This window comes from Cnephaeus nilssonii (genome assembly GCF_951640355.1).
Source record: "Cnephaeus nilssonii genome assembly, chromosome: 7".
NCBI classification, from domain to species: domain Eukaryota; kingdom Metazoa; phylum Chordata; class Mammalia; order Chiroptera; family Vespertilionidae; genus Cnephaeus; species Cnephaeus nilssonii.
In genome coordinates this window covers 64,769,297-64,784,594 of record NC_137078.1, presented here as the reverse complement: position 1 = coordinate 64,784,594, position 15,298 = coordinate 64,769,297, and the positions used below count along the sequence as shown (strand labels likewise).

Genomic DNA, 15,298 nt, shown 5'->3' with positions numbered 1-15,298 from the left:
CAGGCCTCTGGGCAGCGTGGGAAGGTGGAAAGGCAGCTCCGGGGCTGGAGTGAAGGTAGTGCCAGCAGCCAGGGGAAGGAAGGCCCATTCTTGCACGAATCTTCATGCATTGGGCCTCTAGTATATGATATACATTCACACAAAATACACATGTATGTCTATGATAAATGTATATCAGAAACATATGAATATATGCATTTGTATATACAGTATGCAAATATGTGTGTATTTACTAGTACACAAGTGTGTATAAGCCCAACCCTACCACCACATGTTTCATAACCTACTACTTCTACAATGACTTCTGTAACAACAAACAAACAAGAAAAAACAATGCTGCCAATGTTGCTCAATTCTGGGCGCTAAAGTGTTTTTTCTAAAATTTATAACTTTATAACCTAATTCTTTTAATAAAGGGCAACAAAATTAGAATGACTGTAAAGGTTATTTCATGTGTCAATATGACCACAGGTGTCCAGGTTGAACGTTATTTCTGGGTGTATCTATGAGGGTGTTTGGATGAGATCAGCATTTGAATCAGCGGTCCCCTTGAACAGAGCACTCTGTGGTTGCGGGTTTTAAAATGAAGGAGTGGACCTAAGTAAGGGATACAAGTCTTTGTCTATAGAAGGTGCTCAATAAATAGAACCTTTAGGGGATTTTTTAAAAGGAATAATGCTTAAAAACACGAAAGAAGAGAAAAACCCTAAGTAAATCCACTGCTCCTACCTTGTGAAAGGCAGGCCGAACAGTGACCTTGCTGTGTCCCTGAAATCCAATTAAAAGGGGATAAGCCCAGCTGGCATGGCTCAGTGGTTGAGTGTAATAAGAAGCTATGAAAGTGGCTTAAGCTGGTGCCACCTGGATGTTCTGGGTCTAAAACTTTATAAGGCACAGGCTTAAAAAAATTCCCTCTCTTCACTCTTGCCCTATAGCAATTCAGTTGAGCACACTGGGATCTTGGGGCCCTCTTTCACGTCCCATCCTATGAGGAGCCACTCAAGAAAGAGCACTGTAGTTGCGAACAACTTAAAAACTAGCCTTTAGAGATTCTGATCTTACATGCACAAAGGCACAAGGATGTCCAGCTTTTGCTTAGTTAAGTAGAAACCAATCCCAAATAGCTTTCAGGAAGGATGTGTCTGGTACTGAGCTCTAGTGATGTGCCAAGCACTCCACAGGTATTCATATCAACAATGACAGAAACAGCAGATCTCCTAGTTTTCCTAGATTCCTCTTCCTCTCCCATCTCACTCCCACAGCTGATCCAGCAATTGCTGGCTTCCCCCGCCCCCGCCAAACATAACTTGAATCCATTGATTTCTTTATCTCCATTTCTTTTTTTAATTAATTAACTTATTGGTTTTTACAGGGAGAGGTATGGAGAGGGAGAAGGAGAAAGGGAGAAAGAGAAATGCACATTGATTTGTTGTTCCACATATTTATGCATTCAGTGGTTGATCCTTATACGTTCCCTGACTAGGGATTGAACCCACAACCTTGATGTATTAGAACGCTTATCTAACCAATTGAGCTACCAGCCAGGGCTCTTTATCTTCATTTCTACTATATTGTGCATGCCAACTTATTTCACCTCGCTGTGACTTAGTTTCCTTATCTGTAAAATGGATGGTTCATCCACTTCTTAGATTGTCATATATGGACTCATATATGAACTTAGAGACTATCTAAGGGTTGATTGCTATTTTTACTGTTATAATCACTGTTTTATTATTGTTGCAGTGGTTTCCTAGGCTGTCTTCCTCTTCCTCTTCCATTTCCCCTCTAAATTTATTATTTATACGGAACCCAGAGTGACTGGTACAAGCTAAATGTCAGCACACGTCACTACCTAGCTTGTCATTCTCCATGGCTTCTCAATGCATTTAGAGAGAAATCTGCATTCATTCCAGGCTCACAAGAATCGCCCATCATCCCCCGGCGCACTGTGTTTAGCTACACGCTCTCCTTTCTGGCTCTGTAGACATGGTGGGGGGAGGGGTTCTTCTTTGAGGGTCTGAACCAGTGGTGCTCTCTCCTGGAATATTCTTCTAGACCTTCCATGACTGGGGCCCCTGAATTCGGGTCTCAACCCCAATGTCACCACCTCCGAGAGGCCTTCCTTGACCATTCTACACTTTCTTTACTTTGCTCTCAATCCCCAGTTACTACCTTAATACTTAAAAATTGTTTTCTTTATAGCACTTACTACTAGTCAAATAAGGAGAACAAATGCGTTTTGTTGGGCCACAATGTCGTTGTTCTGCTAGCATCATTATTCTGCTTGGATGCCCCAGGGAAGGCAGCTATCCCCCTCCACAGCCTCTGCTCTCCTGGATCTCACACACCAGGCGCGTTAGTGTCTCCCACTCACCATGGGCTAGACACACCAAGACACAAATACAAATGCATGTTCCAAAGTACTTGCTTGAGAGAGGTCACCCAGGAGATTCATAATAGGCTTATAGTATTTTTTAAAGGCTGCCGTCAAAACAAAAACACAAAATTAAAAAGTTGAGGAGAGAAAATGGTGGACTCCTGAGATCCACCCACAGACCCGCATCCGAGAAACACTGTCCTGTGTGAATCTTTTCTGCTCGGGAAATAAACAGTCTCTCCCTTCCTTAGTGTCTAGCTGAGACTCCCTGAGTCAGAACTATCTTCTGATACTTCCTACTGGGAGAAAAGCTGCATTTATAGCTAATGAATGAAATACTAGCCAGCCATGCTAAGTACTGATGGAGATCCTGCTGACTGCTGCCCTGGGACTCCCCTGCTTTGCTCACACTAATAGAGGCTGCTGTCCTACAGGGTGCCAGCCAGCTTGGTTCCCATGAAAAAGCAATGGAAAAGAATAATCTACAAAAAGTCATTTCACTGTTGGGAGCTAATGAGATATTAATATTCCAGAGGCAACCAGAGATGGAGAAGCCCAGGGTGGAAGAAACAGACTCATCAAGCATCTTCTCTATTCTCCATGCTTTAGACAGTTTATCTCAGCTAGTCTTCATGGCCATCAGTGAAGCATTATTTGTCCACTTTACAGATAGATGTGTGTGCTAAAGCTCTGAGCTGGTAAGTGACTGGTCTTGGGTGCATGGGATGGGTTTGAGTCTGCGTTACTCTGACTCCAGACCTGTGTTTTTCCATTTCGCTATGCGACTTCTCATATTTGATAGTATGAAGAAGCTTAGAAATGAAAATGGTTACTGTGAATGCACTGAGTTCCTAACAAGATGATTAATATATATATATATATATATATATATATATATATATATATATATATATGTGTGTGTGTGTGTGTGTGTGTGTGTGTGTGTGTGTAGTATCTATTGAAATATAGCTAAAACACAAAGACACCTGTTCTGTGAATAATGGTTGAAAAAAATTGATCTTTAATTCAAAGAAAAATGTTGCCCTTAGATGTTTTAAGAACAGTTATGTAAAGACAGTGTCCACTGTACCAATGAGTAGATCTTGGCTAAGTGGTTTTGAGTCTGAGGTAGGAAGGTTATCTTTTTTTTCCCCCTCCCAGTTCAACTTGAAGGACGTTTGAGTAAACAAACAAACGAATGTGTGTAGGCACATGTGTGTGATTACACGTAGGATATGTTTGTCTACTTTATACACTGCTGTGTTCTCAATGCATATAGAGGAATTGGCATATAGTAGATGCTCAATAAGTATGTGTTAAATGAATAAAACCTACCTCAGCAAAGAAAGACACTGGACTCTCCAGGTAATGAGCTCCCCACCAAAGGACTTTTGAAGAGAATTCTTGCCTTTGGTAGAAGGTTATATAATAGCTAAGTAAGCTTTATTGAACACTAGATGCTAGGCACTGTGCTAAACACTTTACACTCATGATTTCACTTATCCTCACTACAACTGTGTGAGTTAAGTACTACCAATATCCTACTTTACATAAGTAGAAATTGAGGTTTACAGAGGTTAAGGCATTTGTCCAAGGCTACATAGGTGATAAGTGGTAAAGCATGGGTCAAGAACCCAGATTTTTTTCACATTATGCTCTGTGGCTTGGCTGCCAGATCATTGCCAGGTCCCCTTCCAGTAATGAGATCCTGCATACTCTATTCTAACACAACATCTTTACCGAAGATTAATAGCAAGAACATGGAAATGTTCTTCCCAAACAGGCACCAGTTCCCATGGAAATTGTATCTAAGGCCGCTCAGCATCCTGGCATTTACTTGTTCAAAGTAATTTCTTTCTTTTTTTTTTTAAGAACATGACAGTAATTTATTTTGGACTATAGGACTTACATAGCAACCACTGGACTTTTTATGCACAACTCATTGCCAGTGAATATGGAAAGCTAGGTGATATGGAAGATTTCCAGCAAAATACACTTTTTAAATAGTGACTTTTCCTCCAATCCCCAGCAGGGACAGGAAGTCTAAAGGGAACACTATCCATAGAAAGACAGATATATACAGATATTTCTCACACATTTAAGAGCACTGGAATCATATGGTTAAATAGGTCAATTTTACAACTGCTTATCTATCAGTTATGTCAATGTTACTTCTTCAACTCAAGAGCCTGCGATACAGAGTAGAGGGAGAGTGGGAGTCAAATGTCTGGTCCTTGTTCATTGCCCAAAGTAGGATGAGTCACGGGTGGCCAAAATATGTTGTTACCTGGGCTCAGTAAGAGAAATAGATGAGGGGTCCAGAAATCTGAGAAGAAGGAGCAACACCCTTGTCTCTACCCTGTCCTCACCCCTTTCACAGAGATGACCAAGGGCGGGGCCACTGTCTGCAGGTGCCTGCAGGGGACCAACAGCCTTATGCTCCCTGCAGGCAGAGGAGAAGATGCAGGGTCACAGACATTTATGGGATTCAAACTAATTTCTTACCAGTGACAAAATGAAGTTCAAAGTCCTTAGCACGGCACTTACTACACTTTAGGATCCAACCATATCTCGTATTTTCTCATATTACAATACTTTTTGTCTGTCTGTATGCTATTTATTACTACCACCTTGCTTTCAATCATGTTCTAGCTCTATACTAAATATTCCTTGAGCCATCCATTTATCCATCCACTAACCAACCATAAGTCAGCAATGTGGTTATTTCCAGTAACAATACCCTATTACCACCCAACTTACAGTCTCACAAAAGGGAACAAGTGAGTGAATCTATCTAATTGCAACCCACTGTGCAGGGGACATCACAAGATCTTTCTTCTTCCATGAAGCTGCCCCTAAGAATCCTGGTCCCCCTTCATCTCGTCTGTCTTTCACTCTTATAGCACTACAGCCCATATCGTAATTGAGATGCAATGAATCTCATTTCAGATGAGGTTAGGTTCAGTTTTAAAGTCAATATGAAAGAACAGCACCAATTGCCCTTGTAAATCCCCTTAGGAAGAAGGTGTCACAGACTACTGTTTCCCAGTACTTGCACATCACAGCCAGTTTGTGGCCAGTGTTGAAATGGATTGCTGATTCCTTGATGAAAGTGTGAGAGAAGAAGTCAGCTTAGTTTAGAGCCCAGCTGCAGGAAAATGGTGTATCTAGCTATACACTCTGATCATGGCACACTCAATCACACTGAAATGCTCCCAGTATGTGAGGCACGAGGGAACCGAGATTGACTCGGGGTACGTCAGAATGCCATTGTCCCCTCAAAATGTCATACCAGGGCCAATGCTCATCCAGTAACTAATGCAAACCATTTCCTGAGATGTCTAAATTGTTTCCCCTCATTCAAATAAATGTTCATGGAATGCAGGTCCACCAACCTACCTTGTGCCGTCATTCAACTCTAACCACTAAACTAGGATTTCCCCCTTGTTGAATATGACTGTCTATTCCTTGGTGTACTCACCCCTCTAGGATTTGGTTCCTGTCTACCTTAACCATCCCATTTCTTTCCATTCCTTATTACACTTTCTATACTCTAACTCCACTTAACTACTTCTAATTTCCAAAATAATATGTTATTTCATACCTCCTACCTCTGCCTATAGTGCCCCTTCCCATGTTATCCAGCGAATGTTGACCCTCAGCATTCATTTCAAATACTTCCCTTCTGTGCTAGTTTGATTGGACTGACGCTACTATTCTTAACGCCTCCCTGGGACCCTGTACTTTGCAGGTTAAATTTCAGTGCCTCCCACTGTGACGCTGGGTTTGGTCCTGTCACTTGCTTTGACCAACAGGAGGTCAGCAAATGTGATACCTCAGAGGCATGGAAAGTGTTTGTGCTATTGGCTTTGTCTGCTGCCACTGCTGGGAGAGCATTCCTCAGTTAGCTTGCCGGAGGATGTGATGAGGGTGCTAAGCTGAGTTGCACCAAGGTCATCCTCACCAAGATCATCCTAGATCAGCCAGATGCAAGCTGAACCCCAGACAATAGGAGCAACCCAGTCAACTTGCACCTAGTATATAAGTTCTGGAGATCTAATGCACAACCTAGTCATTAGAGTAAAAAAATACTTATCATAAACTTCAACATTGCTAAGAGACTAGATCTTAACTGTTTTCAACACACACAAAAGAAATAATTATATGAGGTGATAAAGATGTTAGCTAAGCTCCTGTAGTGGTTACTAGTATATTGAGATGCATAAATGTATTAACCCAACAGGCTGTGTACCTCAAACTTAGATGTTATACATCAATTATATCACAATAAAAAATAGTTTGTGCACACCTGAGTTAGAATTACAGCTCAGCAAGTGGCAAACTTTATGAGCCCAAGTGTTTTTAGCTATAAAATGAAGACAGTGGCAGCAACTTCAATGCCTTCTTGAGAAGATGAAATGATAAAATCTGTATTAAGTAGCCAGGTCAATGCATTAAAAGGGCTCAACAGTATTTGGTTGAGTGAATTAATGACCTGACACTTCCATGGAAAAATTCTTAGAATGAATGCAACAAAAATAGAAGGTCTTTGTCCCATTACCAGTTCTGAACATCCTGCCAGCTGCCCTCGACTTTCTGTAGCCTCTAATTCAATTTATTACTATGGAAGCTGATGTTTCAATTTACTGAACCCAACTGTACAATAAATAAAAGTACCTCAGAGGACCATCTTTGCAACTTAACGTCAGCATGGTTGTTAAATGTGGTTTATTTAATCTCTCATCTAAAACAAGAATTGCAGTTTGTTGCTTCTACATCTGCTCTTCCTGCAACCCTTTGGGGAAATACTGATGCCTGGCCTGTGCTTACTGCCTGCTTGTGGGCAGGCTCAGTGGCCTCGTTGGCAGGCTACACTCCTGCACAATTAAGAAACAGGTACTTACCTCTCTGGAGGCAGGTAGCCCTCCTTCACAGCTGCTGCAAGAGCAAAAGGGAGAGTAAAAAAGAGATGGTAGCAGCAGCCTGATTAAAGCAAATTGTGTTTGTGCAATGACCTGACTCCAGAGACACAATGTGGTTGGCAATTCACCTGTGCCCCAAGCCTCCCCTTCCCAGGCATCCAGGGGATCACAGCCTACATTGCAACCCTCACCCACCCTTTATGGTGCTTAATCATGAGTACACTCTCTTGTATTAGACTTTGACTTCCTTGAGTACCAGGATGTCTGTTGGGTTTCTCTCTTAATCTCATGCCTGTCACAGGGCCTGGCAAAGAGAATGCATGCTTGAAATAATGATACATTGCACTTGTTGAGCTCTTACTGGTGTGACAATAACTATGAAGTCTTTCCATGCCTCATCTCATTCATTTATCCTCACAATAATCTATATGGTGAGTGTTGTTATCATCCCCATGTACAGGCAAGGACAATGAGGCTCAGGGCGTAACACGCCCAAACTTAAACAGCTATTGTGTGTGTGTGTGTGGGGGGGGGGGGGGGCGGGGAGGAGGGCTGCAATTTACAAAGCCCATTTTATTATAAAAGACTTAGTACTTTGTTTTATGTCCTCTCACAACCTTCTTCCCTTTCAGAGAGATGGTTTGAGCCCTAAATTATTTAACGTTTATAGACTTCCCTGATATGGAGGTGGCCGTATTCTTAACGTATAATGCTAAGAGCCCAGTTTCTCTATATAGAATTTTCTTTTAGGATGAGACCTAAGATGACTTATAGCAGTGCTTCTCCAAGCGTGGTCCCTGGAGAAGCAGCAGCAGCAGCCCCAGAGAACTTGTTAAAAAGGTAAATCTTCAGGTCTCCAACCCAGACCAACTGAGTCAGAAACTCTGGGATGGGGCCCAGTAGTGTGTTTTAACAGGTCTCCTAGGTGATTCAGATGCACACGAAAATTTGAGAACCACTGAGTTCAAGAAATGTAACCATGAAGTTGCCCAGAGCAGTCAAACGAACAACCAATGAGCTAGAAGTAGCTCATTCACTGCCCCGTCTGCTGGCACTCATGGTCACAGTAAAGCATGTTAGCACAGTCCTCCCTACCCCCCGTTTCACTAGAGCAGACAGAGCAAAGGTGTTTGAAATGTCAACAGGATGCGTCTGGAGTAGGGGTGTGGATGAGCGGGGCAGCTTCATGTGTCAGAGTTAGACACATCACAGCACAGAGAAATGACTTCCAAGGTGTCTGTGTCCTGGAAGGTACCAGTGGGGGCGGGTGGCAGCCCTTCAGTGAATTACTGCAGGCAGATCGCAGAGGCCTGAGGGACCTCCATCATGACCGCAGGTCAAGTTCACACTGACTGCCTCCCTTTCACTGCCTCCCCCTCCTCTACTGCACAGGCTGTGTTGACAACACAGACTTTGTGGGAAACACAGAGGTGCTCTGCCTCCCTGCTCTGCCTCCCTGCCCTGCTCCTTTTCATTTTCTTCCTCTTGGATGGATTCCCAGTGATCAAATGCAAGGCTCTCAGGGGAAGCAGGCTGGCTCAGGAGCGATAAGGGGCCAATTCCCGCAGGTTTGTCATTTCCCGGGCAAGCTGCCATGGCCTCTACGTGAGAATAAGCAGTGATGGATGTCCAGCCCTGGAGAAGCAGTTCAGCATTGTCACCAGGAGCTCATGCGGAAAGGGAGGTGGCTGGGGGTACTGGCCGATATGTGGTGGTGGGGTTGTGAGGGCTGTGCATTTCCTTACCTTCCCCGGGGGTCTTGGGCACTGCAGCTGTCCGCCTCAGGAAGGCCCGGAGGCTCACTCCTGGCGGCTTCGGTGGCTTCACGGGAGGAGGACCCAGGGACTCCACAGAAGGCAGTGGTTTTGTCTTGGGAAGCTGGTGATGCTTGACATCTGGCTCTTTTTCTGAGCACAAAAAGCCACAATGTAGGTTGTTAATTGTTTCCATTTTATAGCCTGTCGGGAGAAACTGATGAGTTGCCTTGCCTCATTCTCATTCCCCCCAAATCTATACTCCACCCAGTAGCCAGAGTGTCCAGATCGAAACACGGCCCTGATCTTGTCACCATCCTGCTGCCCAGAGGATGAAGTGCCATTTCCTCAGCATGCCCTTTGTTGGCTCCCTCGTCTGGCATTTAAACAGCACACGGCCCCAATCGACATTTCCAGATTATTTTCTTACCGGATTTTATTAACCTGCTTCCCTGACCTGAAGCCCAAACATCTTTCACTCACATCATTGGCTTCTCAGTTCCCAGATTGGATTTTAAAAGCCTTCAAAAGCTTTTGTATATCCAAGATTTTGTGCATGCCGTTCCTGGTTCCTAGAATGCTGTTCCCTTATTTCTCTCATGCCAAACTTCAACTCTTCCTTTAAGGCCCTGTTCCAATGACACCTCCTCTAAGAAGCTTTTTTTGATTGCTCCCAGAAATCAAGGACTCTGTTTTATATCCCCATAGCACACTGTTAACACCTCTCTAGCAGTGTTATGGCTTATTAGAGGGGCTGGTTTAACTTCTCACTGAGTGTAGGCTCCTGTGGGCAGGGACTAGGCCACATTGACCTTTCCCCAGCACCAAGCACAGGGCCCAATTCAGGGGAAATGGACAATAACTGAAAGAATTCTTCAGGCACTTATGATGGGCAATAACATGGGTGCTATAAAGAGGAATCAGAATTGATCTCTGATTTCCAGGGCTCATAGCCTATCACAGGCTTCAAGGCTGACTTTGGTGGTACCTAGGCACCTGTGGATTTTGTGTCCTGGAATGTGGCAGGATAATCCCAGTTTTGCATATTTTATCCTTCTGCACTAATAAGCCAAACTCAACAGAAATTCCAATATTATAGATGAAAATCATATCTGCTTCTCCAGAAAATAATGCAAACTCTTATATTAACCAAGTGCTTTGAATTTTGGTTTACATAAAGCAGGGGTTGATTACATGGTACAACTAACGAAGTCGGCTAGTGTTTCCCAAATATACCAGTGAGACTCTCAAAGCCCTGCTGTCCTCTGCAAGCAGGAGGGGCTTCGTTCTTGCCCTCCCAGCAGGGCCAAGGTTTCTCTTTTCTGAGGCTATAACTCCCAATGTCAGTAATTTTAGTCTTTATCAAATTAAGGACATGACAGTGAAAGCAAATGATCACTTGCTTATTGGGCCCCTAATTATTCCCAGGCCGTGTGCTCAGTGGTTTATGTGGGTTACCTTTTTTAATCCTCATAACAGTTCCACCAGATAGGTAATCAATCCATCCTTCCTCCTTCTCTCCCACATAACCCTCCTCCCATTCATCCCCTCTTCCTTCCCATCTATTCATCAGTAATTACTTGTCTACTATATTCCAGGCATGGTTCTAGGGGCTGCGGGTAGAGCTGAACAAGAATAAGAGCAGACACAGTTCTGACCTCAGGAATTTTCCTTCTAATAGGACGAGACTGATGATAACTATGTAAACAAACAAACATACAAGATAATTTCATTCTAATAGGATGAGACTGATGATAAACATGTAAACAAACAAGATCTGTTAATTCTATAAAGGAAATAAAAAGAGGAGGATATAAAAGAGTGCAAATCTTGGTGGTGAGCAAGTTGTCTTTAGATAGGGAGGCTAAAAAAGATTTATCCGGAAGTGTTATTTGACTTTGACCTTCATGAACCTAGTATATAAAAGTTAAAAAAAAAAAAGAGGTTTTTTTTTAGGAAGAGGGAACAACAATAGTAAAAGTCCCGAGTCACAACAAAGTCTATTGAAGGAACAGCAAGAAATCCAGTGTGTTGACTGTGGGCTAGGGAGCCAGGGGAAGAGGCAGGAGGTAAGTCAGAGACATAAACAGGGATCAAAAGAAGCAGGGCCATGAAATGAGTAGTAATTTAGATGCTATTCTAAGTTCAAAGAGATTAGAAGCAGGCAATTCATCCACCCACCTCATCAGTCCATTTTAGTCATTCAATAAATATGCTTTGAGAACCACTGACCCTGGCACCTTGTCCTTCTAGATTCTGGGGATATGGTGGTAAACACAGTTCTTATTCTCATGTAACTTGTATTTTACTAGGATAAACCAATACATAATATACTAAGAAGGGAGAAGTGATATGATGAAAATCAAAGCAATGTAAGAAGATAGTGATGGGCTGCCATGGCTATTTTAGATAGAATGATCCACAAGATCCACTCACAGCAGGTGACACTGAGCAGAGACCTTGATGAAATGTTTGAGTCAGATATCAGAGACCTGGGGGAAGAGTGTTCCTCAGCAAGTGCAAAGGCCCTGGGGTATAACCAGCTTGATATATCTAAGGGACAACAAGAAGGCCAATGTAATGAGAGAGGAGAAGGTAAGAAAGGTAGGCAAAGAGCAGATCACATGAACACCGTAAGATGGATGGAGTTGAATTTGAGCAGGAGCCTGATGTGATACGATTTACGTTATAGAGGAACACTGTGCCTACTAGGAAGAGAGCAGAACATAAGAGAGCAAAGTGTGAAAGCAGGAAGATGAGTTGGACCCTTGCAGTGGTCCAGGCGAGAGATGACTGTAGTGTGGGCAGAGGGCAGAAGTGGAGGGATGCAGAACATATTTTAGTAATAGAACCAAGAGCTTGCTGATGGATTAGATGCAAAGAACGAAGGGAGAGAGGAATAGAGCATGACTCCTACATTTGGGCATGAGCAACCAGGAGGACGTTGTCCTGTTTACTAAGACAGGAAAGACTGGTAATGAATCTGATTTATAGGAGAGCAGATCAGGCTCTATGAAGTTAAGCAGATTGCCCAAGTTCATGCATCTTGTAAGAAGTAGAACTAGGATTCAAATCCAAGCTTGCTCAAAATGTCCCTCAATATAATTCCAGGAGATTAATCACTTTGCCCAAACCTGAAATTACAATTTTGCAGATGCTCCTATAATACCTGCGTTTAGAGCAAAGATTGCTGAGGTCACATATGTGACCTTCTCAAGTTCCCCAGCTTTAAGTTGGAAGAATGCAGTGAGCTCTCCCCCCACACCTGTGGGGATTAGATTTCTCACCTGGGGCCTGGGTGGCAAGCTCACTCTCATAGATAGGCTGGCAGGTGCCCCCCGCTGGGCTCCTCTCAGGACTGGCCTTTTCTAGGCTCTTCCTTCCATGTTGAGAAGGTAGAAATGTGGGATCTTCTGGGGTGGCATGTGATTTTCGTTGGGCTATCAAGTGCCTCTGGGAAGGAAGAGTCTGGGAGCCTTTTATTTCCAGCTTTGTCCTGGGCTCCTCTGGAGTAGTGAGCCCTGTGCTTTTCTGATCTTCCGGATGGAGAGCCCCCCTTCCACAATCGGCAAGGCAAAGGGCTGATGACATGTCACTTTTCTGAGATGAAACCTTCTCCCAGTTCCGGAGCTTGTCTCTGAAGGTACTGGCCACCTCTTTCTTCTTATCGGTTACCTTAGCATTTGACCAATTCACATCTAAAGGCAGAGAAGCCTTCTGTGAATTTTCTGCAGAATGAGTAGACCTTCCTGGAGGTCCCGGGGAATTAGAACATTTCTGAATATCACTCCTTGGTGCCAACTTCATTTTCTGGGGTTCAAGAGACTGGGGTTCACCACTGGGACAATATGGTAGGAGCTGATTGTGGTTGGGTGAGAGGGGTTTCCCGTTGGCCCAAATCCTCATTGACTGTGTGCTTCCAGTGTCACCCTTTGGAGAAACACCTGCTAGGGATTTAATAGGTCCTGGAAGGGATGGTACATCAAGCTTTTGAAATTTAGCTTGGAGCTCTTTGAAGTTTCTTAATCTTTCCTAAAGCATAAAAGAAAATAGAAAAGTCTCATTATTTTAGGAAACAAGCAGCGCAATTAGCTGACTACACTGTGCGTGCCAAGGGCTGTAAGTGCCAATATAATGCCATTGCTCACCCATTGAGCAAGATCCTCCTCCTATTGTCTATGTAGGATGGAATGAAAACAACTCTATCCTCTTTGAAACACTTTGGATATGTTTAATTTCTTCACAACATATAAAAACCACTTATAATGGAGACAGTATTAACAATTGCTGATAAATCTCTTGATACAAACTTTTGATCACATTGTTGTGAATGACTAGAACTCTCTTCATCTTTCAAAACAGGAGCTGTACACTCACTAAATGACAATTCCCTATCTCCTCACACAGCTCCCCAGCCCCTGGCAACAACCCTTCTGCTTTCTGTCTGTAAATTTAACTACTCCAGGTGTCTCATATAAGTGGAATTATATGTACCCGTCTTTTTGTGACTGTTATTTCACTTAACATATTGTGCTTAAGGTTCATCCATATTATAGCACATGGCAACATTTACTTCCTTTTTGAGGCTGAATAATATTCATTGCATGTGTATAACACATTTTGTTTATTCATTCATCCATTGATGGGCACTTGGGTTGCTTCCACCTTTTAATTATTGTAAATAATGCTGCTATGAACATGGGTGTACAAAATATCTCTTTGAGTCCCTGTTTTCAATTCTTTTGGTTATGTACCCAGAAGTGTATTTGCTGGATCATTTCATTTTTAATTTTTTTAAGGAACCACCATACTGTTTTCCACAGTAGCGGCATCATTCCTAACTAGCACATTTGTTCTAATCCTATCTAATAAAGAGGGAATATGCTAATTGATCATCACACCCTCACAAAGATGGCAGTGCCCACAGCCAATAAGGAGGGAATATGCTAACTGACTGTCATGCCCTCAAAGATGGTGGCACCCACAGCCACAAGATGGTGGTGCCCAGTCCCCCCATCCCCCCAGCAGCCCAGGGCTGGCCCGAGGCACAGGCAAGCCTCTGATGGTGGCTGCCCAGCCGACGCCCGAGGCTCAGGTAACCAGGGCCAGCCAAGGCTTGTGCTGCCAGCAGTGGCAGCAGCAGAGGTGTGATGGAGATGTTGCCTTCCCCTGATTGCCGGGTCGCCTCCCACCCCTGAGGGCTCCTGGACTGTGAGAGGGGGCAGGCCAGGCTGAGGGACCTACCCCCAGTGCATGAATATTCATGCACAGGGCCTCTAGTTTTTTCTATATCCTTGCAACACTTATTTACTATATATTTTTTTATTTTTTATAGTATTCATCCTAATAGGTGCATGGTGATTAGTGGTTAATATTTAAAAAATATGTAGTGATGGTTATTTTTAGGTCTTCACTATCTGAAGCCACGTGAACTACAATGTTAATGCTTGGTAAATTTTAGTCTCTAAGGGAATGATTAGGAAATAGAATTATGGATTGATTACCTCCAAGCCAGGGTCCTTTAAAAAAGTCATTGGTTCAGGAGGAAGCAAACCTAATTATATCTGGCTCATTATTTTCTCAAGAAAAGTTCAGTAAGTGTTTACTATATGGGTGAAACATTGTTTTAGACAGTCAAAGGCTCTTTAATATTACATTACAATATCAAGGATAGGCGGAAAATAAGCAAATACATATTAAAATATTAGATACAAGTACTATGTGGAGAATTAAATATTTGATTCAATAAAGAGTGACTGTGTATCCAGTCACTGATTTTCAGAGTTACCATAGAAAAGTCACTTTTTAAAAATTCTGAGTTCAATCACTTATCAAATCAGGAGGTGGTCTGGGTGATCTCCAAGGCCTATGCCAACAATTAACATTTATATTTTGTTTTCCTTTAAATGAGAAATAGATGTGATACATTCTGTGTTATTATTCATCACCCATCAAAGGGAAGTCAGGGTTGAGGATATAAGAGGCAAATTGAGTGAAGATGGGTGAAGATGGCCAAAGGGAATTCCAGTTAAAAACATGTTCCATTTTCCTGGGCCCAAAGACAGCCAGTGGCGACATCTACTGATCTTAAAGAAGTCCATGAGCCTACACTTTCTTCATACGAATGCCACTGCCTTTGAGTCCTCCTCACTTATTAAAATGACTTCTCTCTGCTTTTACTTTGGGCCCCTCCAATCCACCATTTACTTAGCTGTTAGACAAATCTGATTAAAAACACAAATCTC

At 42.9% G+C, this 15,298-nt stretch overlaps 1 protein-coding gene across 1 annotated transcript in view; it reads right to left on the bottom strand.

Annotated features, from left to right (window-relative positions):
* FYB2 (FYN binding protein 2) overlaps positions 1–15,298 on the bottom strand; it is a gene marked incomplete at its 5' end in the record, with an annotated part of 111,286 nt that overhangs the window by 61,017 nt on the left and 34,971 nt on the right. The window contains 3 exons of the mRNA XM_079777376.1: positions 7,282–7,315; positions 9,045–9,206; positions 12,341–13,085. Of these exons, the coding sequence (XP_079633502.1) occupies positions 7,282–7,315; positions 9,045–9,206; positions 12,341–13,085 (941 nt within the window). The remainder of the gene's footprint in view (positions 1–7,281; positions 7,316–9,044; positions 9,207–12,340; positions 13,086–15,298) is intronic.